The sequence below is a fragment of the Talpa occidentalis genome, unplaced genomic scaffold (assembly GCF_014898055.3).
Source record: "Talpa occidentalis isolate TD23 unplaced genomic scaffold, MPIMG_talOcc4v2.1 talOcc4.14, whole genome shotgun sequence".
Lineage (NCBI taxonomy): Eukaryota > Metazoa > Chordata > Mammalia > Eulipotyphla > Talpidae > Talpa > Talpa occidentalis.
In genome coordinates this window covers 77,045,735-77,073,457 of record NW_023601433.1, presented here as the reverse complement: position 1 = coordinate 77,073,457, position 27,723 = coordinate 77,045,735, and the positions used below count along the sequence as shown (strand labels likewise).

The window sequence follows — 27,723 nt, the reverse complement described above, 5'->3', positions numbered from 1 at the left end:
GGCACGGGCCCTGCTGTAGTTTTAAGAACAGCGAGCGAATGAACGTGCTGTGGTTTAACTGCATTAGGATCTAGGTTGCCCCTTGGGGAGCCCTAGGCGGGTTAAAGCATGATAATTAAAAATATTAATAAAAGTCATGTGTGCCTCCCCGGTGGTACAGGGGTTAAATAAAGTCTCAGCGCTATGAAGCTATCACCAGCCACTGCAGCATGAGTTCCATCCACCAGCCAGGGAGCTGACCCACAGGGCAAATAGACCTCTCCTGACTGGCCACCTGCTCCCCTCAGCAGTGCATTTCAGTCAATCCACCTGGTCTGGTCCCCACTCTGTCTCTGGTGGTTCCTCTCACCCCCGCACCTCTGGCCTGTACCCCAGTTCTTGAATGCAAAAATAAATCTTAAAAAAATCAAATAAAAGTCATGCATTCAATATCTCTGAGCCAGGCATATTACACACATGGTTGTATGTCACCCCGGGGGTAGAGGTGTTCCTATTCCATCTTACAGATGAGGAAACTGACACTCAAGAGAGAAGTACTGACTTACCCTGGACCTCACAGCTAGTTATAGATCCAGAAACTGTGAGACGCGGTGCTAGTTAAACTGCAGTCTACGGTAGGTAGCAGGAGGGGGTGGAAGAGCAGCGGCAGCAGCAAAATAGCAGGACACTTTTGATGCGTTCCGGCGGCCACAAAGAGGCTGGCCTGAAGTCAGAATCCCAGAGCACACGCTTGAGAGGCTGTAAACTTTCCCAGCGGTGTTCAAACGGAGCTCACTTGCCCGTGGCACACACAAGCAGAGGCAACAGCAGACACCGGGGCTGCAGCTCCGGCTCCGGCTCCGGCTCCGGCTCCGAGCCGACAGCGCCACCTACCGGGCTCTGCCGGAGCTGCAGGCAGCCGGCGCGCAGGCGCGGGAGGGGTGGCCCGCTCGGGCCTAAACCCGCAGGTGCCAACCAGGGGAACCCCAGCAGGACCTGCCCAGCCAGGAGCCTGCCCAGCCAGTTAGTATTCCCAGTGGAAGGATGAGGAAACCGAGGCTCGGAGAGGTGCTGTGACTTGTGCGGCGCCACTCAGCTAGGCCAGGACTCCAGTACTTCACCGTGTCCCCATACACCCCACGCCGCATAAATGTACCGTGCAGTTTCACTTAGCAGTTACTACTTCAGCTTTCCTATGCTTCAGACAATAGCAATATTTTACAAGACTCCTAACCTGCGAGGTGGGTATCAGCAGCAGCCCCATGTAATGTATCAGGTAACCAAGGCATTTTTTACAGGAAACTGACCTTCAGTTGTCTATAGTACTAGAAAAATATTTTAATGGATTTGAACTACTGCTTAGTGAAGTTGAAAGAATCAATAAGTGAATGAGTCAACCCTTGTCAAACTTTGGGGTTCATTTGGGTTTCTGTGCACTATCAGGTTCCCCACACTTGGACAGGTGACTTCTCACAGTGGCACTGTTCTGGTAGGAAGGGGTGTGGGACACAGGCTGTCAGCTTGTCCAGAGGTGGGCACAGCCAATATGGAGTCTAATGTGTCACCCAGTCCTGGTTGGGCTACCCCAATGAGTCCTCTCACCCCACCTCCAGGGAGTTCAGTTGCTTCATCTGATAAGTGGGGCTCCTGATGCCCCATCTCAGAATGGGTGTGAAATGATGTATATGAAGTGCTTGAATAGGGTCTGGTATACAGCTGGTATACAGCTGGTGCTCAATGTGTTCCTCCCTCTCTGTCCGGATGGAATGTGGTGCCACTATTGACAGGATGAAATGGGAAGGCACGGATGCACTACTAGCTGTGTCTGGGGTGGAAAACTGCTAGTACTCACAGGGGCCCAGCAGGTACCAGGAGCGAAGGAGGCTTTCCTGGGAATACACTGACCTTCCACAAAGAAATCGCCTTCTCAGTTTCATTGTATTTTGTTTGAGAACAAAGAAAATCTTTTTTCAAGGAAGGTGCAAAGCCTTTTAATTTGTTGGCAGAATTTTCACATTTCTAGGAAGCCCAAAGGGGAAAAAACTAAAAAGCAATTAGAGCTTAGCTCAAGTGGCATTCCTACTATCAGCAAAATTAGAAAATACTATGAAATCTGACACAGCAAAGTTTAGTTCAGGTGTCCATCCCTTGGCCATACTAAACTGGATATGGAATTATGTACACGACCCTGGAAGATTTTCCATTATTTTCAGGTGAAGATCAAATGCCTCCCTTGGTAGCATGCCTCACACACACTGCCTGCTCTGGGTCAAGCCACTGGGTCTTTGCCTATGCCATGGAGTGTCCCCTGCCCCTCCTTTCTCAGACTCCCCCCAGCCCAATCTTCCATTCAGGTTCAGTGTACATCCCAGGATGTGGCCCTAGTCTCCCTCTGGGCACTGACCCCTTTACATTATCACTGTTGATTTACTGGTTCATCTTGTCCGCTAGACTACTAGCTATGTAGATTAGGACTGAAGTAAAATATTTACTTTACTAGATTTAGTTCTGTATCAGAAAAATCATCAGTCTATGATAAAGTGCAAATAACCACTGGTCCCAGGGTTAAGGAGGTGATAAGGGCTGGTGGAGACAGAGATAAAGTGTAATATACACCTGCCCACTCATTCTGTCCACTCTAGGGGTTAATCATCTCTTAGCGCCTGCCAGGAAGTTTGATCTTTCAAAAGCAGCTAGAAATCAGAAATCAAAGTGAAATTTTATGAATTTAGCAACCAGTTCTGTTTTTTTTTAAACCAGGAAGCCCAAAAAACAGGTCCCTAAGTTGTAAGCTCTGAACCAGGAAAACAAAAATCAAGTACCAAAACACAGAGATGTGATTCCAAAATAGATTTATTTATTACGGATTATTTATTTTCTGCATAAAAATTACCAATTGTTCCTCATTGGGTTTTTAACACACATCAATTCCTTTGGGGGTTGCTTTGTTCACCCCAACACTTTAAAAAATACAGCTCTGTTTAGCGCCAGGAAGGACAGTTAAGGCAGTGAGGCATTTTCTTGGGTGTCAGCAGCTGGAGGGGTTCATCCTCTCCCCCTCGAGAGAATACATGTGGTAGGTAGTATCTTAGGTTGGAAAAGCTGTCCCTGAAGAAGATAATTATGCGGAAAAATGCAAATACAGCCATCTATGGTCAATTATTTGTGCCTGATGGTTTTAAAATCACCCCCCCTTCCCATCAAAGGCTTGCTGGTTGGTTTCAGCTATTTTAAAAAACCGTCTGGCAAAAGACAGTAAGAAAGAGCAGACTGTGTAATGACAGTGCTGTGAGGTTGGGCTGTGCAACCACAGAACACACACCAGCTTGCTTTAAAAAAAAAAAAAATTCCGTAACAGCAGTCCTGTATCATTTCTAATCACACTCATCATGGTCCTTAAAATACCCAAAACTCCATTCAGGCAGCTCCTCGTCAGGACACGTGCATATTTTTAAAGTGAGGCACAGGACACCATTGCCCTGGGAAGGGGGAAAAACCCTAGGACTTGATTTATTAGAAACAGTAATTGATTTTACCACACTGAAATGAAGGTTTAGAGTCAGTCTGTGCTGTTGTGAAATTCGAAGGAGATTCGGATGGTTATTTATTGCTCTGTTAGAATAGACCCCAAAATGACTTTGAAAAACCAGCCCAGCCCAGAACGGGCCACTCTGGGGGCCGGGGCCGGCCGCCTGCTGGATTCACAGTGATTCGGGTCTGCCTGCTTCTGTGCGTGCTGTGGCCCTTCTACACCTTGTAGTTGAGCTCGGCATTCATCTTGGTGTACATCTCATAGATGACGTCGATGGTGGCCGTGAAGTTGACCAGGAAGAGGCGGGTTTTCTCCAGGCACTCCTCCTCCGTCACGTTCTGGCCCTTGGAGAGCGCCTTCAGGAAGTCGGACTTATAGGGAGCCGCATACAGCGCTGCCTTGAGACGGGGAGAGGGGAAGGCGGCACAGGGTTAGCGGGGCCGCCAGGCCAGCGACGGAGGGGTTCTGGGCAGGCCTTCCGGGAGGTGCGTGCTGGGCAGGGGTCTGTGCTGTTCGTGGTATGGGAAGGGGAAGGATAAGGGAGTTGTGGTTTCCCTTTTACCCCCGTGAGGGACAGCGGGGACGGACACCAGCTTTGGGGACAGACAGACCTGGGTTCAAATTCCAGCTTGTGCCGCCGACTAGCTGTGCGCCTTGAGCAAGTTACTTAGCCTCTCTGAGCCTCAGTTTCCTCATCTGTAAAATGGGAATCATAATGGCACCCACCAATTGGGGTTGCCTTTGTAAGGGTTGAGGAGCTTACAGAGTGTTCAGCACAGCACCAGGCACACAGTAGGTGCTCAGCCTGGATGACCCTCTTCCCTCAGGGTTCCCAGCTCTGGAAAAGGCCAAGGTCATCCTGGGGAAATCCATTTTGTGAAAAGGGGAGGTGACTGCTAATCTGTGCAGTGGCCTCTTTTATCCTTCAGGGGGCGACACTTCCCATTAAGTGTCAGGGAAGCCCTGACAGAATCAGAAATTTGCAGAATTTCAGAGCCAGGAGGAAAGATACAACTGGATAAAACACTTTGGCACGAGTTTGATAGTGTGAGGAAATCACAAATAATATCATTATGAATCAAAACAGCAGCTTTGATTTACTGAGTAAATCACGAGCCAGGCACTTAGACAGTTTAACGTATTTAACCTTCACAGTCACCCTTTGAGGCAGGGACAGTTAGACACCTTCTGAAAGATAAGGACACTGAAGCCCTTGGAGCTAGAATCTAAGACCCCCGCTTCTTACTGCGTGACCTTGAGCGAGACACTTAACCTCTCTGAGTGTCAGTTTTCCTCGTCTATGACAAGGGCCTGTGCATTTGTGCAGAGGACGATCTCGGAAGCCTGCCCTGGACCAGGCACACTGGACTTGTCCTCATCACTGAGAGCAACATGCTCCAGGGAGGGGCAGGGCCTTTGTGGCGTCCCACATCCCCAGGCTGTCTCCAGCTCTGCCAGGATGGATGGCCCAGAGGTGGCCATGTTTCCCACTTGGTGACCAGCCTCTCTTCCTGCTTGGACACAGACTGGCTCTCAACCCCACCTGACCACAATCTGCACTGTGAGAGCAGTTTCTGGATCCTGGTGCCATGGGAGTGGGTGGCAGGCAATGGAGACAAGGTAGCCATGGCACGGGGGTGAGATGAGGGGGCAGTGAGAGACATGATGGCTAGTGACAGCATGCAGGACACCCCGAGGCCTTCTTGACGTCTCCTGAGTAGGCCTCTCAGCCTGGCAGCTGTGGGGGCCTCAGGTAAAAAGTCCTGTTTCCAGGAGCCCTGGCCAATGTCACCCCAACACAAGGCCCCAGGCCCCTGTGCGCAAGTGTCCTTTCAGTAGATGCCTCCTGGCCAGTAGATTCCCTCCCTGCCCAGGGTAAAGGTTCAGTCTGAATCTGAGGGGGCGAATCAGCCATCCCCACACCAACCTGAGGTCCTGAGTCTCCACAGGGGTTTCTCTTATACCCTCCCTCAGGCCTCATAGCACCTGCACAAAAATACCAGGGAGTGTCTATGGCCCCAAAGGGGTCCCTCAGCACATCAGTTTGAGGCGGGCCCTTCCTGAGCCCAGTGGGCAGACATGGGTTCCCAGGAGCCACAGCTAAGAAGGGACAGAGCAAGGACGAACCCCACAAGCTGGTAGTCCTTCTGGGCCTGTGGGGCGGCTCACCTGGAAGATCTTCTGCACAATCCAGCCATGGTACTTCTTCAGGGCCATCTCATAGGCCTTGGTGGCATTGACGCGGATGAGGTTGGGGTGGTTCTCATCCCGCTCCCCATCGCAGATGCTCTGGAGGAAGACCTGGATGAAACGGAGGCCTCTGCGACCAGAGAGGAGATGGCTTTAGGGCTCTACACGCCACTGCCTCCTACTAGCCAGCACCCCCTGAGCATGGCGGACCCTGATGGATGCTGAGCTATGCATCGACCATGAGCCGGGGACTTGTATGCACTGAGTACGTGTTATTCCCCCGTTTTCTTCACACTTGGCTGACGGGCCCTGTTACCACTGCTCACCCCACCTTATTCCAAGCACCTCTCTACACTCGGCCTGCTGCTGGCTCCTGCCCATGTGCCTGCCAGGCAGGAAAGTCTATGTGGCCAGGATCTGGGCCTACCTTGCCCCTTCTTGTGGGCTGGCATGTGGCAGGCAGGCAAGAGCGTCAAAGGACTGAAGCCACAGTGCCGGCCCTCAAGGCCAGGCACACTGGACCACTGATGAGTCCGGCCCTATGCCAGGATGCCCCACCTCCACCACTGCCCTGAACCCCCATCTGCAGCCTCTGGTGGCTACTGGAGCCCTATGTCCAGGGCTAGAGTGATGCTTCAAGAGCCAGAAGGGTGTGGGGTATGGCAAGGTGAACAAATCAAAAATTAGATCACTGCCAGCACTTTAATGCACATGACCTCGTCTCTGCTCGCCTCGGCACGATCAAGCTTGGCGTGATCAGCCCATTTCAGAGAAGAAAACACTGAGGTCCTTGAAAGGCTCACCTGTCTCACCCTCCAGGTGGGCTCCTTCTTTTACTCTCACTCACTGCCCCCAGTGAGGACAGCGTACAACTACTGATAAAAGAGAATCCTGGGCCTCCCTGGTGGCTCAAGGGGTTAAAATGCAACCAATGAAGCTATCCGCAGCCACTGCAACATGAGTTCGATCCCTGGTTGGCCAGGGAGCAACCCACATGGCGCAGCAGACCTCTCCTGTCTCGCCCGCTGCTCCCCTCAGCAGTGTATTTCAGTCAGTCTGCCTGTTCTGCTCCCCACTCTGTCTCTGGTGAATCCACTCATCCCCGCATCTCTGGCCTGTACCCCAGCTCTTGTATGCATAAATAAATAAATCTTTAAAAAAAAGAAAAGAGAATGCTGTAGGTGGGAGGAGCAGCATGTGGTAGGCGAGTGCTAGAGCTCTCCAAGCCTCGGTGGCCTCATCTATGAGATGAGAACAACTGTATGTGGCTTCACATGCCTGCTACGAGGACAATATGATGTGCAATGTCAACATCCAGGTTCAAATCCCATATCAGGAATTTAGCCCAACATCCAGATTATGTGCCTGCCTGCTCTCTTGCTGTCCCCCTCCAGGGCCCCGCTGCTCCCCATCTCTACCGCTGCCCACAGGACACATCTGCACTACTAGGTAATACCGTCGCCTTAAGATGCTGGATTTCTGTCAAGAAGTCATCATAGGCCTCCCTGGTGGCCTACGGTTAAGTCTCAGTGTTATCACTGTGGCAGCCTCAGTGTGACCCCTGGCCAGGGAGCAGCAGACCTCTCCTGTCTCACGAACTGCTCCCCTCAGCACTGTATTTCAGTAGATCCACTTGTTCTTCTCCCCACTCCGTCTCTGGTGAATCCCCTCACCATCTGCACCTCTGGCCTACACCCCAGTTTTTCTGCGCAAAAATAAATAAAATCTTAAAAAAAAAAATCAGCTGTCATAATTACAAATCTACCTTGTGTGTGCCGTGACACCTCCATGCGGTGCACAGCCTGCACAACCGTACTCGGCCACTCAGTGATGGCTCTGCCCCTGGCACAAAACTTGGCCTCTAGAAGCCCCTGTGACCTCCTCTGAGAGACAGGGATAATCACCACACCGAACTCACAGCACATGAAATTCGCGCAGGGGTGTAGAGAGCGCACACAATGCCCAGTGCACGCGCTCGAACGCTGCACCTCTGACGGGACTGGAACCAGAAAGCACCACCAGGCAGACCTCGGCCCTGGGGATGCCCTTCCTCAGGCATTAACAAGCATCACATCAGAAGTGTCATGGAAGTGACCTTCCGTCCCAGTCAGAGCTGCGGGCGGGGTCCAACAGTCGCGCGCACATGCCACCCTGCCCCTCCCATCACCTTTTCAGCCACATCAGGGCCAGTGTGGCTCCCACTTTGGGCCACTCTGCTCCGTGCATCTCCTTCTCCACCTCCAGGATGTTCTGCAGGGTCCGGAACTTGGTTGGGTTGGTGTCATAGACGGCCTTGATTTTCTGAAATGGAGCACACGGGGGTTTCTATTTTCCCTTTTCCTTTTCACCCCCATAAACAGCCAGCCAGTGTGCTGGGTGGAGGAGCACCTCACGGGCACCTTCTCCTTCCCAGCACCACCAGGAGGAGCTGCAGCAGCAGCAGCATTTGCAGTTACCGTGACCGCCTTGATGCTCGCTAGAGAGGGCGCCTGTGAGCCGGGACCTGCAAGTGCTTTGTGGGCACTGTCTTATTTGATCATCACACCTCAATTTGCAGATGAAGACTGAGACTCGAGGGAAAACACGTGCTCAAGGTCACACAGCTGGTTCAGGTGGGGTGGCAGGGATTCCAGCACGTGTCTCAGTCTGCGTTCTCCAGCCACCACTGATGTACCTCAGACACCAAGTATCTGCACATAAGTAGCGACAGGCTCATAGGGTTCAAAGATACTCAGGAACAAAGGCTTTAGAGTTGGAGCCAAGCAGGATAGGTCTGAATCCACTTCTGCCACTTCCTTGCTGTGTGACCGCAGGTGAGCCCTTCAACCTCTCTGAGCCTCGGCCTCCTGGTCAGCCTCCATGTAATGCCAGGATGGGCACAGAGCAGGTTTTCTATGATCCGAGCAGATGGGTGAAGGAGGAGTCCTGGAGCCCTCGGAGGCTTTTGCAGACTTTTATTCAGATTTACAAGGTACACGGCAGCAGGGATGCCAGGGGCAGGGAGGCTGGCAGGCCAGCAAGTCTTCACTCTTTCTGGGCTCTCCAGCGTTCTCTCATGGTCTCTTTCTCTGCTGGTGCTATTCTTGTTCTCTTTTGCTCTCCTGCCCTGCTCTTCCTTTCGCTCTTTCTGCTCTGCTGGTGTCCCCATGACACTGCCCTTATAAGCCCAGTCTTAGCCCAGGTGTACCCACCTACATATGCCCACACCTTACCCCAGGTGCCCGCCATCAGGCATGCATTCAGGACCGCAGGGATCCATCATCCATCCTAATGGCAGGAGGGCAGAAAAGCCTGATACTTTACTTACCCTACACTCCACTTTCTCAAAATGGGGATAACAACAGAACCAGCTTCACAGGGCTGGTGGGATGAAGAAATGAGATAATGCAGGCACCTGTGACAGGCCCTAAGGCGTCTTCAAGGGCAGAGGGTCTGTGGAAAGGGGACGGATTCAAAAGTCCCAGCACTGGGGGAGAAGGGCCAGCCACCACATGTGGACTTTGGAGTCTACTTCTCATTTGATGGATAAAAATACTCCAATATGTTCCTTCTCAGGGTCAACCCAGCAGACTGCAGTCGCCATCAGGCTGTGACTAGATGGCAAGGCTACAAAGCAGGCCCAAGAACCTGAGCACTGTGTCAGTCAAGCCCAAGCCTCTTCCCCAGGTTTCTTTCCTGTTCCCTTGCCTGGAGAGGTTACAAAGGGGGAGCTGGGTGCTGGTAACCAGGTGGGCTTCAGTTTCTCATGTGGCTGCAGGGCCCAGCACTTACCGTGATGTTGCCACTTATGTCTGCCTTGATGGGTGTGAACACTGGGGACCCGAGGCAATCTGGAGACAAAACAAGAAGAGAGATTTAGGCTCCCAACACGAGGCATGGAGATCTGTGGTCAGGAGGGACGTCACTCAGTGTGGTTAGGGAAAGGTTGAGCTGTTTATAATTGTTATTATTTTTTTAAATTTATTTATTTATGCATACAAGAGCTGGGGTACAGGCCAGGGATGCAGGAGGTGAGAGGATTCACCAGAGACAGAGTGAGGAAAAGAACAGGCAGACTGACTGAAACACACTGCTGAGGGGAGCAGTGGGCGAGGCAGGAGAGGTCTGCTGTGCCATGTGGGTTGCTCCCTGGCCGGCTGGGGATCAAACTCATGCTGCAGAAGCTGCAGATTGCTTCATAGTGCATTGCTTAACCCCTTGCACCACCAGGGAGACCCTTGTTTATAAGTATTAAAAGGCTCATGGGAAAGTAAATATGCAGTGTTGAGCTCAAGGTGAAACCAGTGTCCTACTGCAGGCCTTGTCAGAGCCTTGAGTGTGCCCGGAATATCTATAGGGCAAATCCTTTTACCCATAGCACCTCTTCCCCCTCAAACATGCTGTCTGGTAGAACTTTCCGTGATGACAGGAATGTTCTGCACCCATGCTGTCCAACACACATGGTCACAGGTCCCTTGCAATAAAATAAATCTTAAATTTTGAATTTATTTAAAGCCTTGTGTCGTGGTGTCTCCATGAGGGAGGCACAATGTCCTATACCATCTAGCGAAGGCCCTGAGACCCAGCTGGGCCAACAAGGCGGATCACCACTAACTGACCGGCTGGTCAGGAGGACAACTGAGTTGGGAGGAGAGGGATGGGATTTCTAAAGATGCCTTCGCGTGCATTCTCTCAGCTCATGAGAAAGAAATGAGTTTAAGACCCAGAGGTCCCATGGTTCTGAGACTCAGCCTAAATGCCCAGGGGACACCCACAAGGGGTCACAGTCACTTAACAAGGGACTAAAAGTCAGCTTTAAGATGGGATCTGGGGGGCAGAGCACAAGGAGCTTGGTCTCAACACTCTACTCTGCATGCGCTGGCTCTGTGAGCTGGGGCACCCCTTCAGCCCTGTTCCTCGGGGTTTCCCCTCTAGCCAAAGGCAGCAGGTTTGATCACAGAGGTGCCCCAATCTGACTTGACATTTCTAAGATATACCTTTTGTTTGTCTCTGGAATCAGAATGCTCTTATCTGGAGGTGTTTTTCCTTTCTCGGTGGTTCATAAAACAAAAGGGGCACCTTAAAATAGGTGACAACTCGAGTTGATGGAACGTGGACCTGAAGTTGGCAGTGCCTGGAACTCTGGGGCGCCATGAGCAGCGTGTGGCCTGGGGAAACATGAGCAGCGTGTGGCCTGCCACCGTCCATGCCTTCCTCTGTGACCCCGTTGGCAAGCTGTCATAGGGAGCGCCTTGCCAATGGCAGGACAGAGCAAGCGTGAGGGAGCGGCCAGAATAGCTCAAAGTGGAAGGCCCCCTCAGAGCCTGAGGACAGACAACTGGGCTTCCTGACACCTCCTCACTGTCCTCAGTGCTGAGTCTAGATTCCCATCACGCCCGATACAGCCCCAAAGAGACCAGGACCCCGAGGCAGGTCAGAACTGGATACCAAACCCACGGGAGGAACGTCAGTGCCAGCTTCCCCTCACCCAAGGGCTAGGCAGGGGCCTTGGTGTGTGCACCACCTGACCACTCAGAAGTAGAGGGCCAGGGGAGGGATATCTGTAGGCTGAATTCCACCCAAGGTGACCCAGCACACCTGCCTGGCCATCTGGAACGTTCTAATTGCAGCTGTTAAAAGAGGTACATGGGGAAATAGCATTCGAATTTTTAAATGCTATGCCCAGTAACCCAAGGAAAGAAAGTGGGTTAGGGATCCCAGCAGATGGGGTTTGCATCCTGACCCAGTTCACTCCCCAGGTGAGCACGTCTCCCCTCTGCATGCCTCCATTTCTTCACCTGCCATACGTGGAAGTAACAACACTTGTTTCACAGGATGGTTATAGAAATTAAAAAGAATGCATTGTTGTACTAGCAGCCAGCATTTGCTAAAATTGATGAGAATCCTAATTCTTTCATAGTCTCTTTAAAAATCTATTTTATTATTTTTAAAATTTATTTTATTTATTTATACATACAAGATCTAGAGTATAGGCCAGAGGTGTGTGTGTGGCGGGGTGGGGGAGAGGATTCACCAGAGACAGAGTGGGGAGCAGAACAGGCAGATCTACTGAAATAAACTGCTGAGGGGAGCAGCGGGCAGACAGGAGAGGTCTGCTGTGCCAAGTATGGGTTAGTCCCTGGCCAGGGATAGAACTCACGCTGCAGTGGCTGGTGATAGCTTGATAGTGCTGAGACTTTAACAGCTGCACCACCACTGAGGCCCAAAATCTATATTAATTAAATAAAAATACATACCTTTTAAATTTGGCAGAGGGCCCTGCACTCTGGACACTCACTAAATGGATTTTGATCATTCACCACTTCCCATCCTGACTCGCCCCAGGCTCCAAGGTCCCCAGAACCTCTGCTGAGTGGGAGCCACATTTGGCCCGTGCCCCCTGCCACATCTGCTTTCCTCCCTCCTCGGGCAGAAACCCTGGGCATATTTCCCTGCTAGACAGCACCTCCATCCACTTTCTCATAGCGCAGTCTGACCACTCCCATGCTCTGGGCACCCTCCAGCCATGAGGGCAGAGAACATGGGGAGGGCTGGGCCTCGGTTTCCCTGTCTGTAAAATGAGAACACCACCCTGGGCGTCCGCTGATGGGTCCTTGTGACAGGGAGCGTTGTCATGGGTGGAGGGAGGTGCAGGGCTGGCCAGATTTCCTTGCTGATGGGGCCGATTTTCAAGTCAAGGCCTCCCGGGAGAGGTGTGATGCACCAGGGCTTAGCAACAGACTGTCAACAGACCGTCGTCAACTGGGGAAGGTTGATTAGCTTCTCTCTAAACACGCAAAGTAGAGATGTGGGGAAATGTGACCTGGGCTCTGGAGATGCTCTAGGGAGTTCCAGTGGCCCTGCCCTGGTGGCTGGGGGAGAGGCTCTGTTTGGAGATCTCCTGACAGTGTGATGTGAGGCGGAAGCCACCATGGTTGGCAGGAGTCAGGCCGGGTGGCACTTATCGCGGGCTAGGGCCACCACAGGGGCACAGAGCTTGCTCAACAGCAGGGTAGGAAAGTGGGGCCTAGAGTGTATTTCTGGAGCTGGGGGCAGAACAGAAGAAGAGAGAGGAGGCAACAGGTCCAGAAAAGCCAAGTGACTTGCCCAGGGTCACACAGCGAGAGTCCAGCACTCAGACACAAGTACAGAGCAAAGGCTGGTTTTAGGATGCCTTCACCTTTGTTTTTTTTTTTAATAGAGGCATGTTTTATTTATTTATTTGTTTGTTTGTTTTGTTTATACAAGCACTGGGTACAGTCAGAAGCGCGGGAGGGTGAGAGAATTCACCAGGGCCAGAGGGGGGAGCAGAGCAGGCAGAAGGACCGAAGTACACTGCTGAGGGGAGCAGCGGGCGGCAGGAGAGTTCTGCGCGCCATGTGGGACCCTCCAGCCGGGGATCGAACCGGCGCCGCAGAGGCTGCGGGCAGCTTCGCAACCCAACGCTCAACCACTGAGCCACCGGGGAGGCCCAGGATGCCTTCACCTTTGGTGTGAAGTCAACAAAAAGGAGAGGACTCTGACAGGAAAGCCAGAAGAAGATTTTAACCCTCAAGCACATGGTGGCCTTTCTAATCATTTCAACTCCAGCCAGAGCTGCTCCAGGTAGAGTGACTGTGCTTCTAGCAGCTAATCCAGCCTCACCTTTCCTACAGAATGCCACCATGCCCCCAATTCACCTTTCCTGTTTTACCAGTTTTGCATTTACCCCAAACTTGTTTTTTCAGTGTCAGCAAACAAGTTCTTTAAAATGCCATCCAGAACCCAATTGCCAGGAGTGAGCATGGATGGTTTTCCAGTCCATCATCAGACCTCCAAGGAGAATGGAAGTTGTTTCAAAAACAAACAAAAAAGAAAAAGAAAAATCAGACACAAGCTTACCATTTTATTTCATAGAACAGACCCTAATTGGCAGAGTCTAAATACAGTCAAGCCTGACCCAATGTGCTGGTTCTAAGCACCAGGTAAGGACACATGGTAAATGCCCCTCAGTGTAAAGTAGAAGGTTATCTCTGCATGCCGCTCAACCCAGAAGGCATAAGGAAGAGATCAGCAATCTGATTACTAAAACCAAAAACTTCCTAAATGGGGCAGGAGTGAATTAATGGTGAGGGGGATTGATTTGGGTAACAAATATCATGGACAAAAGACTTATCCCTAATAGGTACAGTGCTCTTGCAGATCAGTAAGAAAAAAACTCTCTAGAAAAATGGGACAATTCAAAGAAATAAAAGGACATAATCTCAATAATAAAAAGACAATGCAATTAAAACAGTGAAATATTTTCCATCTGTCAAGTTTTAAGAATGCACCAACCTTCTCTAGCTCAACCATTCTGGATGGAACCCATCAAAATGTAACACAAATGTCCCTGCTTTTGTACAGCAAGCTACTCCTAGATTTCTACAGAGGGTCATTTTAGAAAATAAGCATTATGATAAAGGCATGGTTCAGTAACATCACAGGGACTCCAGCTCTTAACTGAATGGCTTTCTATGGTGCATTTTCAAACTTTTAGGGCAGCTTCATGTTGTTTTTTTTTAAAAAAAAAAAAAAAAAACCCTCTTGACAGGTGACAGTCACATTCTCCTGCTTTCTCTGCAGTCAGTGCTTTCACTCTGCTAGATACCTGGAAAACAACCAACTGGGTCAGCATCACCTGTAAAATAAGAGGAGCCAGGGACCAAGCACCACTGTGTGCCTGACCTCTGTGACCATCTGGCTACACTTGGGGCAGGGTCTCTGTCAGAGTTTGGAGGCAAGAGCAGAATTACCCAACAGCCAGCTTGTCACCAAATACCACACAGAATCAGACTCATTTCCTCTTTTTCTGGCCTCCACATGGTTGGAAAGTACCAGTTGTTCATATTCCTGGCAAGACCACAGAACATATTTGGAAATTTCCATCCAAACTGCCCCTCAGCGCCTCTTCAGAAAGCCATCTCTTGCTCTAGGTGAGGTTCCTAACGTTGGGAAACTAGGTGACGGAACCGCCCGACCCAGCACACCCTTTTGTTTCATCTCAAAATAATTTTCATCCAGGACAAAGAACACTCCATGTTTAAGAAGTGCAGCTTCCCTTACAGCCCATGTGATTCAGGATGGGAGCACCTAGCCAGCCCATACACGCTTCTTTCAAAAGGAAGAACAGGATGTCAGTGTTACGATGCTCAGAGTGTGGTGTGGGGAGGTTCCGTTTCCAAGGCAGTCTCCCCACCCCCCTGCACCCCCCACTCTCTGCCAACAGCTGGATAATAAGGATCAGTTATTTAAACATGAGGGCAGATTAAGTTTACATGTCCCAGGTTACAAGGATCATAATGGGAGGCACTCAAATTACGCCTGATGGAGATGAATCATTTATTAATCTCTCTCTGTGTGTGTGTGTGAGAGAGAGAGAGAGAGAGAGAGAGAGAGAGAGAGAGGAGGGGGGAGTAGGGAGGAGGGGGGAGGACGCAGAGGGAAGAGTTTTCCACAAGGCTTATTTTAAGAAATAAGGGCCTTGAGAATGCCCACCTTCCTTAAACTAGTTCCTACTCTAAATTCTACTATCAAAACAGGAAAGAATGTTTTAAATCACCCCCAAGACATGCCAACTCATTGTCTGCATTGCCCTATTTGGCAAAAATCAGTGTTGAATTGGTAACAAGTTTGGGAAAGTGATTTCTCTTACTTGCTGTGTGGCTTGGGGGTAAATGAGTTAACTTCTCTGAGCTGCAGTTTCCTCATCTGTAAAACTGAGGCTAATAGAAGACACCACCTCATAAGGTTGTGTGAGGCTTAAATGAGGTTGTATAATAGGTTTAGCACAGCTGCTGGTACCTAACACAAGCTTGATAAAAAGAGAAGGTATTTTTGCTATTGCTACAATTCTACCATCTTCCTCTTTCCCAACCTTTAGAGAAGAGATTGCAATGATTAAGACATTTTTGATACCAAGAGAAAGAAGGGAGGAAGGAGAGAGAGGTAGGGAGAGAAAGTGATAACCGATTGTGTGATATGGGTAAAATCAGCAGGAATCCTCGTCATAAAACAAAGATTTCATACGTATTCCAGACCACTAAAAGGGAGATCCAGAAGAGAATGAAGCCAGGAACTTGAAGGAACAGCAGTGATGAAAAGGAATCATTCCTGAGTATGGGGAAGTGTGAAGTGACCGCTTCACCTCCAGGGAGGGCAGCAGAGCTTATTACAGGGCCCTGGAGAGGGCTGGCCCAGGGGAGGATTTTTAAAAGCTCATGAACTGTTAACACTATAACAATAACACAAGGCCCTGCTACAAGTAACACGGTAAGAACGTAACAAAGGGAGCTGACATCCACCCAAGCCACTTTTAAACTGAAACAATGAAACCTAAGACCAGAACCCAGCAATTGCATTCTCACAAGTGCATAGAAATAAATGCGCATTGTCAGGCCGGATGAAACTTCCCCACCATTCCCGTCCCCCACAAACAACAGGAAAAGGCCACTTCAGTCCTGGAAGAAGACTTCCAGCATCCTTGAGCCTGCCGGCCTCCCTTTCTGCAGGGCCAGCCCCCCTCCAGCCCTGTGGGCCACTTTCCAACTACGTGACCTGGTCTGGTCCCTTCCCTTCGCTGAATTTCAGTTTCCTCCCTGTCAACTGGTGCCAATGCTTCCCAACCCATAAGGTCATCAAGATTAAACATGAGATATCGTTCAATGCTGGGCGCATGGGAGCCTCTCAAAGCAAAGGCTGAGCCAGTTATGGTGGGTCATGCATTACATTGTCAAGTCCTTTGTCACGCATTCTTCCCATTCCTTTCCAGTTTGACATTGACTGGGCACCTACGCTCTGCCAGGCACAGTGCTGGCCCCTGGGAGGCCCGACTTCTGCCCTACGGTATTCATAGTGGGGCGCTGCTTCACCAAGCAGCCCAGTGCAGCAGACACCACGCCGATGAGGAAGAGAGGGGCGAAGGGGCTAGAAGAGCTAGCAGTGACAGGGTGGATGCCTGGGTTTTCCCCTCCAGCCTCTCCAGGTTATTCCCTCCCGGAGTGTAGGCCAGACCTCAGCCCAGGCCTGATTCAGGCCAGACTTTTTCTGAACATAGAAGAACAAGAGACCCTAATCACTTGTGTGTGGGGGGTGGGGTGGGGGGGTGGCCATGGAACAGGTGGGGGTCATTGGCCCAGTCTCTGCACTGGCCTTTGGATGTTATAAATGAAAGCACTGGAGAAATGCTCAGGCTTCAGCAGTCAGGCAGTTCAGCGTGGTCACCAAAACCAGTGGTAGCTTCTTTGTGAAAGAGGCTTGTTTCCAGGGGCTGCACAGCAAGAGGGGCCTAAGTCTGTCCCACCTATGATTCTGGCAGAGTGCGTCTAGCAGTGAGCAGCAGAATCACTTTGGAGATCAGCTCGCTCAGTCCTCCTGGGAGCTCCAGCTTCCCATTTTACAGCTGGGGGTGCAGGCTCAGAGAAAGGAAGAAACAGCATGTGGACACACAGCTTTAGCACCACAGAACCAGGACTCAAGCTCAGGCTGGCTTAGCTTGATGCCCCAGCCCGTGTTTCCTTCCATACATCTATGATGTTCAGGTCATAGACTTCAGTGGACAACAGGTCCAGGGACCAGAGAGTTTTCTCTGAGCCTCAAATACTTCATGGGCTATGCAGACAAAGGAGGTCGGGAGAGTGACACAAAGTATGGCATCAGGCACATAGCAGGTGCTCCTAAAGGCTTATGAATCCTCACGTACTACTCATGAATGCACCACCAGCTCTCAGCAGACACTCAACCAAAATGATAACTAACCTGCTAGTAAGACAGTAAATACAGTATCTTGTTTCTCATTCTTGTGCTATTCTATATAAAACCAAAAATAAACACTTATTTGTATAAACTTAAAAAAAAAAACCCACTGTGTGGGTCTCCCTGGTGGCACAAGGGGTTAAGTCTTAGCGCTATGAAGCTATGGCAGTCACTGCAGCACGAGTTCGATCCCTAGCCAGGGAGCTGACCGAAATGGCGCAGCAGACCTCTCCTGACTCACCCAGCTGCGCCCCTCAGCAGTGTATTTCAGTTGATCCACCTGTTCTATTCCTCACTCTGTCTCTGGTGAATCCTCTCACCCCCCACATCTCTGGCCTGTACCCCAACTCTTGTATGCATAAATAAATAAATCTTAAAAAAAAAAAAAAAAGACACTGAGGCCGTGTCAGGTCTCAAGGGGGAAAACAGTATCATGATCGGTTACTAAAAGTCTGCCATGGCTGCAGGATATGAGTTATATATTTAAATTTGTCCATGTATTTTATTTTGGAAAGAGAAAAGTAAAAACACTTTTAGAAGAAACCAGGAAAAAAGTGAGAACAGAACCATTTGAGATTCAGCAAATATCACTCACCAAGTGCTAGGCCCTGGAAGTAACTATAGAATATGAAACGTTCTTTGTGAATCTGAGGGTGTCAGGAAAGGCTTTGTAGGGGTAACCACTAAGATGAATCCTGAAGTGGGACCCAGCCAGGCAAAAGGAAGGTGGTGGGCTGGAGAGGAGTAGTCCGCCAGGCAGAGATGGAAAAGGTTAAGTTCCAGAGGCAAGCAAAGGCACGGAACCCCTGTGGCTACTAGTCACTCAGAAAGGCTGCAGCCCAGACTGAGGGGTAATAGGGAACCACTGATGCTTTTAGGCAGGGAGTGAATGACTACATGACATCTAAGTCACTCCCTGCCCTTACCTCCTGCCTCTACCCCAATTGCTAATGCTCTAGAACAGCTGTCTAGTTGACCTAGAATGTGAGCGCAGGCCTCACACAAGTCAGTTGCAAGATGATCAGTCAGAAGAGAGATCCTATTACTGGGTCAAAGTGGAGAAAGAAAAATGACGGAGGGCTGGGCAGTGTACGACCTGTACAACTCGAGGGATTCAGGCTGAAGCTGAGGGAGATGGGCCATACTTGAGTGGCCCAAGGAATCAGCATTCATCAAGTCCAACCACTACTGTCACAAACCACACCCGACAAAGGTTTAAGAGCTGTGGTCGCTCTAATAGGTTCCAGGTCTTCACACCCTTCGACTTGGCAATTTCACCTCTAAAAATTAGAACGGACCAAGGCAGTATGCAAAGAAATGCATACAGGGATGTTCACTGTGGTGATGTTTACTAGAGCAAAAAAAGAGAAGCCATGTGAACATCCAACATTCAGAGGTTGGTTAAATAAATTACGGTCAATGGAATTCTAAGCAGCTCTGGTACGGGCAGCTGATCAGGCTACCTAATTGAGTAGAAAAAGCAGCTCCTACCTTTTCCCTAAGGGTAGCTATAATGAGTCTGGAAGGAAAAACTCTGAAATATGTCTGCAGTCTCTCTGTCTCAAAAGTTCATGAAAGAAATAAGTGAACGAATCTACACAGAATACTAAGCACATAGGGGTATCCCTGGTGGCGCAAAGGATTGAGTCTCAGCACTATGAAGCTATCCGCAGCCACTGCAGCACGAGTTCAATTCCTGGCCAGGAAGGTGACCCATATGGCCCAGCAGACCTCTCCTGTTTCACCTGCTGCTCCCCTCTGCAGTGTATTTCAGAAGATCTGCCTGTTGTGCTCCCTACTCTATCTCTGGTGAATCCTCTCACCCCTCGTACCTCTGACCTGCACCCCAGCTATTATATACATAAATAAATAAATCTCTTAAAAAAAAAAAAGTACAATTAGCACATAGAGTAAACACTCAATAAATGACAGGGACAGTTTTAGCAATCTTTTTTTAAAGATTTATTGATCTATGATAGAAGAACTGGGGTACAGGCCAGAGGTGCAGGGGGTGAGAGGATTCACCAGAGACAGAGTGGGGAGCAGAATAGGCAGATCTACTGAAATGCACTGCTGAGGGGAGAAGCTGGTGAGAGTCTGCTATGCCATGTGGGTCAACTCCCTGGCCGGGGATCAAACTCAGGCAGTCCAGCTGATAGCATTGAGACTTTACCCCTAGGCCACCAGAAAGGTCCCATTTCTGGGTTTTTTTGTTTTTGTTTTTTGTTTTGTTTTGTTTTTTGGCTCAGTTTTCCTTCGAGAAACAGATCTCCTGGCACCTTTGGTCTATTGATCATTGAGAGCAGTGGTTCTCAACAAGGTGTGATTCTGTCTCTGTGCAGAAATTTCTGGTTGTCAGAATTTGGAGAGAGGAGAGAGAGATAGAGAGAGGCATCCGATAGAGAGAGGCCAGGGCTGATGTCATATAATGCACAGGGCAGCCCCCACCACAAAGAACTGCTCCAGTTTCAGACGCCAACAGAACCTGAGTGGAGAGACCCTGATCTGGTGAGAGCTGGCACTGCAATGCCTTTCGGATTTCTTGCATCTTATCCTCGACCCGCTTCTTCTTTTTTTTTTTTAAAGATTCATTTTATTTATTTATGCATACAAGAACTATGGTATCAGCCAGAGGCATGGGGGGAGGGGAGAATGAGAGGATTCACCAGAGACAGAGTGGGGAGCAGAACAGGCTATGTACTGAAATACACTGCTGAGGGGAACAGGGGGGCTGACAGGAGAGATCTGCTGCACCATGTGGGTCACCTCCCTGGCTGGGGATAGCTTCATAGTGCTGAGACTTAACCCCTTGTACCACCAGGGAGGCCCTCAACCACTTCTTTTGAGAGAAACACACCACCCAGATGATCTGGGTGACCAGAGATCTAGACAAAGCCCTGGTATGAGAGCTGACAGCACCTCTCCTGAGTCCCAGAGAAAAGCCACTGGCTCCAGCACCCTCTAAAACTTAAACTCTCAGGAGAAACTCTCTCCCCAGAAAAGCATAAAGCCTCAAAATAGATGATCACTTTTTTTTTTTCTAGAGTGCTAAGAATTAACCTCTGTAGGTCAACCCACTGAGGCGCCTGTATAAATAGCGCTTCTGTCAACAGATGTGACACCCACCCCCCATCCCCATCCCTAGCTCACAAGGCTCACAGCAAAGGACAAGGGTCCTTTGAAATCAGGGAAAGGGAGGAGAAGCTCTTTAGCCCTGGCTCCAGATCACTGCTGGTTCCAGCTGTCACCATCCCTTTTCCCCTAAAGCCAGACAGAGAATCATAGCAAATGAAGGTGGCGCCCAATTCAAGAGTGATGGGCAACTTTGCTGAAGACGAGGAAAAGGCCACAGAGCTAAACATGCAGTTTCTCCACCTAGGCACCACTAACATTTAGGGCAGGATCAATTCTTCATGGTGGGAGCCATTCTGTGCATTGGAGGGCGTTTGGCAGCCTCCCTGGCCTTCACCCACCAGATGCCAGGAGCACTCCCCAAACTACCCCCCTCCCAGTGTCACAACCCAAAATGTCTCCAGACACTGCCAGATGTCAGCTGCAAAACTACCCACAGATGAGAACCACCAGCTTAAACAGATTTTGACTCTTTCCTGGGGCAAGCTGGCTCTGCTCTGCCAAAGCTCACAGAACCAAAAGGAGAGAAAAACTGTCACAAAAACTGTCTTCTCAATGCCGAACAAAGCCCATGAGTTTCCAAGGCCCTGCCTGGAGATTCAGCATCTCAGTACCAAACTGTGATACTGAAAATAAGAATATTTTGTACATTCAACAAGTATCCAGGTACCTTTCAGACACTGGCAATGCAGAAGTGGGCGTAAAAGACCAAGACCCTGCTCTCATGTGGGTCATCCAGGTCTGAGACTCCTGCAAACCAAGCAATCGCACACACTCAAACACCAATTAATCACCTGGTATGAGGAGCCAAAACTGGAATTTAGTAACAACCACTCCCCCAAAAGCTAAGAACTGCTCGGCACCTCACTGACACTCACCCCCTCACTGATACCTAGGAGCTCGGCATCTCCATTTCACAAATGGGGACCCAGAGGCTCAAGAGGTGGAGAAGGAGACCTGAGCTATGACTCCATGTGATGCCACCACTGCTCACAGCCCTGCATGAACTGCTGCCATGACACGCCCCGATCACTGGCCGGGGTAGTGAGGGACCGCCCTGGTGTGAGAGTGCTCAGGTTCTGCCAGTTAGTTTTAGCTGGACTCTGCCCCCAGATGGGACTGTTGTCTTCCTGTAAGGCCACTGAGAGAACCAGCAGGGCGGCGGGACACTGGATAAGCCCACACAGCAAAGGAAAAATGGAGGCTCAGGTTGCACCCTTTACCAGGACCTGAGAGGCAAAGGGCAGGGACGGCCAGTAGTGTCTTCCATTTCCCATTTTTCATTCAGGGCTTGGGCTGGGCTGAGGGCAGGAAGGAAGGAGAGCGTGAACCTGGCTGAGGGACCACCTCCCCCAGGGCTCCCAGGACCTTCCTGGACATGACATCTAGCGAGGGAGTCATGACGAGCACTGAGCACCATCTGCCTGAAATCACCCTGCAAACAACACCGCTCCCCCTCTCCTGACCCCTGTACTAACGGGTGGGGAGACTTTAGGTGATTCTTCCCAGAAAGGGGCCTTGCATTTCACCACTCCATGTTCAAAACCCTCCTCACCCTGCCAGGCATCCCGCCCTGGAGTCTGTGTGTGGTTGGGAGGGGCGTCCTTTAGTCTAGGACGGGGGAATTCTAAGGGAAGAAGCGCTCACAGTGTTCGACAGAGGGAGGCCGGGAGAACTGAAGCAACAGACGAGGTTTACGAAATGGGCGGATTCATGTCAAGGGGAAGGATGTTCTGAAAGGGGAATGACAGGGTGCGGGACGAAAGACTTTGGGGGAGAAGAGGTGGCAGGCTTGGGGGGACACAGAAAACTGCAGAATTAAGGCTGGAAGAGCAGGGAGATTTGGGGGGAGACGGATGACTGGAGGCGCACAGGGAGCGGAGATGAGAGGCAGCTTTAAAGAAAATGCTGGAATGTGGGGTGTTCGGGGAGAGGGCGTGTTGGGGTGTGTGGGAAGAGGTGGAAGACGTGACATGCTCGGGAGCGACTGGATTTAGGGTGATGCGGGGTAGGGGAAATTTGGGGTGCTTGCAGGGTCGGGAATCTTGGGTGCCGGGAAAACAGGATTTGGGGTGCGCAGGAGGGAAATGGTTTGGGGTGAAGCGGGGTAAGAGGGACTCGGGAGCTTCTGCGAACCAACTCCCCCTTCGCCCGGCTCACCGAAGAAGGGCGGCAGGTGGGCCACCGCCTCGAGGAAGGGCCCGGTCTCGATCTGCTTGTCCGCGGGCAGCGGCTTCAGCAGGTGCTCGGCCAGCAGCGCCATTTCGGGGTCGAGGCCGGCGGTGATGCCCCAGCCAGGGCCGTGGGGATCCACGCCGCCCCGCGGGCCGCCGCCGTCAGCGCTGGGGCCCTCACCCCCGCCCGCCGCCGCAGCCCCGGGAGACGCCAGCGTCGCCACTTCCGCCCGCGCCGCGCCCGCGTAGCCGAGCGCTCAGCGCCGCCCTCAGGCCGCGAGCCTAAGCGGCCCTCCGAGCCGCCCCGCCTCCCGCCACCCGCGTCCAATCCGCGCCCGCCGCCGCGCCCGCGCGTCCAATCCGCGCCCACCGCCTCCGACCTGCGCGCCGCCATTGGCCGGGAGGCGGGGTCAGTCAGCCCGACGAGGAAGCGCGCGGACGCGTGGGTCCCGGCCCGCCCCTCGGAGCCGCTCCCAGGTGAGTCGCCCAGGTGTGCTTCCTGCCGCCCCCGGCTTGGCCCCCTAACCTGGCCGGGCCGGCTCGGGCCAGCTTTTCGATTGATGAGGGCGTGGAGTTGCCCAGACCACATCGCACGACTCACCCACCCGCCCACATGACAAACCCAACCCACCTGGCGCCTTGCGGGACACCTGTTTTCCCCCAAACAAAGCTTGGCCTCTTAAGAGCCCCAAGTCACCTGTTGGACACTGCCTGGGTGCCCGTTCTCTCTAGCTGCAACCGGGGACGATTATTAATTCTTTGCCTTCAGTTATCTTACTCCTTATTCTTACACCTGTTGGACACTGCTCAGGTGACAAATTAACTCAGCTGTTTCTAACTGGGAACCCTGTGTCCCGAAATCTGGGGTCCAGGCCAACCGCAACTGATGTTACCTGATGGGCCCAGTTTACAATCCAGCTCAGTCATCACCTGACTGGGGACTTGTTTCTCCAAACCTAACCTTAGCCCACCTCCACGCCCATACAGGCTGACCACAACCTGGAGCACTGTTTACCTCAACCACAACCCACCCAGATGCTTGTGCCCTGAAACCTAATACCCAGATTCACCATAAATCTAGCACACTGCTGCTGAGAGCTTCTTGTTCACTTCTGAAGAAAAATTCATTGTGCCCCTACTTTGTGCCATGCACTGTGCTAGGCATTGAGGACAAACAGTACACAAAAGCCCTGTTCTTCTGGAGATGGCATTCTTGTTTGGGAGAAACATAAATGCAATACACACATAAAATAATTTCAGACTCTGATAAGTGTAAATGAAGAAAATAACACAGAGAGAGGGTGGGGATGGCTGAGGGCATGCCTGAGATGGGCTGTGGGGAGGGACATAGGTACTTAAGGACAGTAAGTCACCTATGAAGAGGTGACATTTGAGCTGAGATCTAAAGGAGAAGTAGGAGACAGCCAGAGTGGCTGGGTCATGTGCAAAGGGCTGAAGGTGGCAAAGAGCTTGGTGTGTGCAACTAACCAGGGGAGCCAGGGCAGGGAATGGGAGCAGAGTGATAGAGTCGGTATGCAGAAGCATGTCGGATTAGGTGGGGAATGGTATGGAGTTTGAATTTTATTTTAAGGACAGTGAGAAGTTGCTAGTGCCAGACAAATAATTACCAAACTTACCAAATATTTTCAATTTAATCTTCAGGGGCAGATGGGAAAAGAAGTTATTCCAAGCCAAGGGCATGACCCACATAAAGCCAGGAAGTAAGAGGGCCGGGGGAAGGCAAAGCCATCATCATTCTTGGTCCTAACCCAACACCTGACATGCCCCATCAAGTCAGATCTCCTAGTGATAGGAGTCCACGCCATCAACTCTGGCTTGTTCCCACCGCACCCAACCTCACCACCTCAGGCATCCTAAGATATCATCTTCTTGAAGCCTCACTAGCCCACCCACCACCCTCACCCAGTGCCAGAACCCCACCCACCTTTCAAACACCTCCATCAATTCCACAGAGACATCACAACCCACAAGGAGACCTCCAGCATCAGACGACACCCTGATTTCTCATCTTGCTCCTTTGCAGTCAAACCACCCAGAGACTGTGGCTGAGACAAGAAATTCAAGTCTATAAGAATTGTCTTGGCATAGAACATGGGTTTGATGTGCTGAAAGAGTTCCATGTTCTGGGCTACTAGAGAATCTTGAAAGTTCATGCATCCATCCATCCACTGACAATGCTTTAAGCATCTGCTCTAGGGGAAATTCCCATAGCTGTGATGGGGTGGAGCTGGGACCAGGGGCCATACTTAGCTCCCGTGACCTGGACCTTACTGAGTGAGGAGTGGCTGATGGGAACTGTGGAGAACTGGGTGGGCACAAGACCCATCTCCAGGGCACTGCCCAGGTTGTTCATTTTATGTATTTCTCGAGAGAAGTCAGAAACCTGGAGTTGAGGGCAAAATCTCTTTGATTTTTTTTGATGTGGGCAACGAATTAAAAATAAAAAACCACTATGTAAGCCACACAAAACATTTCATTTTCTTGTGACACAATCTCAAAATTACAGGAAAGTTATGCTATGCTTCAAATAAATTTATTCCTGAACTATTTGAGCCTAAGCTGCTGACAGAATGCCCCATCACCCTAAATATTTTTAATGTGGGTATCCTACGAACGGGATGTTCTCCTACAGATCATAATTTCTCCATCATTGTGGGACATGGACCCAGATACAAAATTTATTACCTAGACCTCATTCAAGATTCAAGATTCACCACTTGTCCAAATAATGTCCTTCATAGATAAAGGGTCTATTTCAGCTTCTCATGTTGCTTGTAGTTGTCCTTTCTCTTGAATCTCCAATCTGGAATGTTCCACAGACTTTCTTTGACTCTCATGATTTTTTATACACTTTTGTACACTTTCAAAGAGTCAGGGCGGTTACTTTGAAGAACATCCCTCAGCTTAGATTTGTTTCATGTTTCCTCATGATTAGATTTAGGTCATCTATCTTAGATTAGATGCAGATTATAGATTCTGAGCATCATGAAATGTCACCGGCGTGATGCAGGATCCTCATTGCTTCATAACAGATATGACTTCAGTTTGTTCCAAAATTGATGATGCTAAATTGGATCACTCAGAGTGATGTAGCCCAGGCTGCTGCTCTGTGAATCTGCTCCTTTCCTTTTTGAATTTAATATTTCATAGAGAGATAAATATTTCATCTTTCATCAAACTCTCCATTTATTTATTTACATCAGGACAAACTCGTGATTCTGTGGGCTACAATTCATTACTGCTATTTATTGGCAACCCAAAGTCATCCTAGATTTGGTCTGTGATAGTCCCTGCCATTTCTGTGTTCTTTTGATTTGTCAGAGAACAGTCCAGGCTTCTCGTATATTTTACCTGACTTAGCCCCCAAATCAGACATTTCTCCAAAAATCCCAGGTTCCCTTTAGTGGAAATGGTATTTAGAAACAAAGATCTAGAGGTGTTATTGTTACTGAGGTGTCACTGCTCCTTGATTGTCTCAGTGGAAAGTGTTACACACACACACGCACACACATTTATATTTGTTTATTTCTAGTGGTTTCTGTAGTCATCTATCTTGAAAACTGTGAGTTCACCCTAAGCAATCCAATCCCCCTCTACATCCATAGAGTTCATTCTAATTTTTCCCCTTTCCATATTGGTGACTCCCTTTTCCCACCTGGTGTTCTCATTATTTCTTTTTTTTTTTTTTTTATAGAGGCATGTTTTCTTTATTTATTTGTTTGCTTGTTTGTTTGTTTTGTTTATACATGCACTGGGTACAGTCAGAAGCGCGGGAGGGTGAGAGAATTCTCCAGAGCCAGAGCGGGGAGCAGAGCAGGCAGAAGGACCGAAGTACACTGCTGAGGGGAGCAGCGGGCGGCAGGAGAGGTCTGCGCGCCATGTGGGACCCTCCTCCGGTGGCCGGGGAGCAGCCGGGGATTGAACCGTCGCCGTAGAGGCCGTGGGCAGCTTCGCAACCCAGCGCTCTACCGCTGCGCCACCGGGGAGGCCCACTCTCATTATTTCTTAACAACAGGTTTGTATTTGACCAACCCTCTGTATATAACATTTTCTTGCTGATGCCACCCTCTCCCCAGATTAATGCCCCACTCAAGCTCTGACACCCCTAATCAGGCTGCCCACTCACATGGGCTCTGGCCACTCATGCTGGGAACTCGCTCCAGGCAGACACTCTTCTCATTTGGATGCTGGCACCCCTCTTTGGACCTCATGTACCCTCCCACCTCCTACATTGATGGTGCTTCCTTTGCTACATCCCACTGAATGACTTTTGGATTGAATTGTTCCAGAAGGGAAGGGAGAAGAAGACAGAGGAGAGAAAGAGAAGGGGGGAGCCACATAAACCTTTGGCAAGCTCATTTTAACTATAGACCATCAGCTCCCTGCTTTAGCTTACTGTGGTGAGCAAACATGTACACATTCAATTCATAATTGTTGAGTGATTCCTTCGGACCACAAAGGGCAGTTGATTAAATCAACAATAAGTACATGTTGTGGGGGGGAAAACCATCAGACACGAGGAGTCCACCTCATCTTTTTGGATTGTTGAGAATCATACTTGCTGCTTTATTTGAAACCCCCCTCCCAAGTCCATTTGCAGGACCAGCTTGGCCAGCAAAGTTAATTCTAGTGGCTGGGACTGACTCAGTGGGAGTGAGGTGTTTAGCCTGCAAAGTTTCATCATTTTCCTCAATCACCTCCACCCAATGTTAATAGCTGCTTCCCAAACTGAGTCATCAAATCCTGAGTACTCAGACTGCCTCTCCCAAACAGGGTTTGTTGGGATGGATAAAGTAGGCCAAGTTTATAGGCTTTTTGATCCAATAACTTCACCTTGTAACTCAGCCTCCCCGCATGCAACATGGCAGTAATAACAAGTAATATTTTTTGAGTCCTCACTGTGTTTACAATCCCACACCTTCACTTTCTAGCTGTGTGTCTGTG

General features: G+C 50.2%; 1 protein-coding gene across 1 annotated transcript; it reads right to left on the bottom strand.

Annotated features, from left to right (window-relative positions):
* Positions 1–2,820: 2,820 nt before the first annotated feature.
* Positions 2,821–22,957, bottom strand: GLTP (glycolipid transfer protein). The gene is made up of 5 exons (XM_037510976.2): positions 22,745–22,957; positions 9,473–9,531; positions 7,869–8,002; positions 5,681–5,831; positions 2,821–3,909 (listed from the first exon to the last, which is right to left on the bottom strand). Exons 1-5 carry the CDS (start codon positions 22,845–22,847, stop codon positions 3,727–3,729), a joined length of 630 nt encoding a protein of 209 aa, XP_037366873.1. The 5' UTR covers positions 22,848–22,957; the 3' UTR covers positions 2,821–3,726.
* Between the last annotated feature and the right edge of the window lie 4,766 nt (positions 22,958–27,723).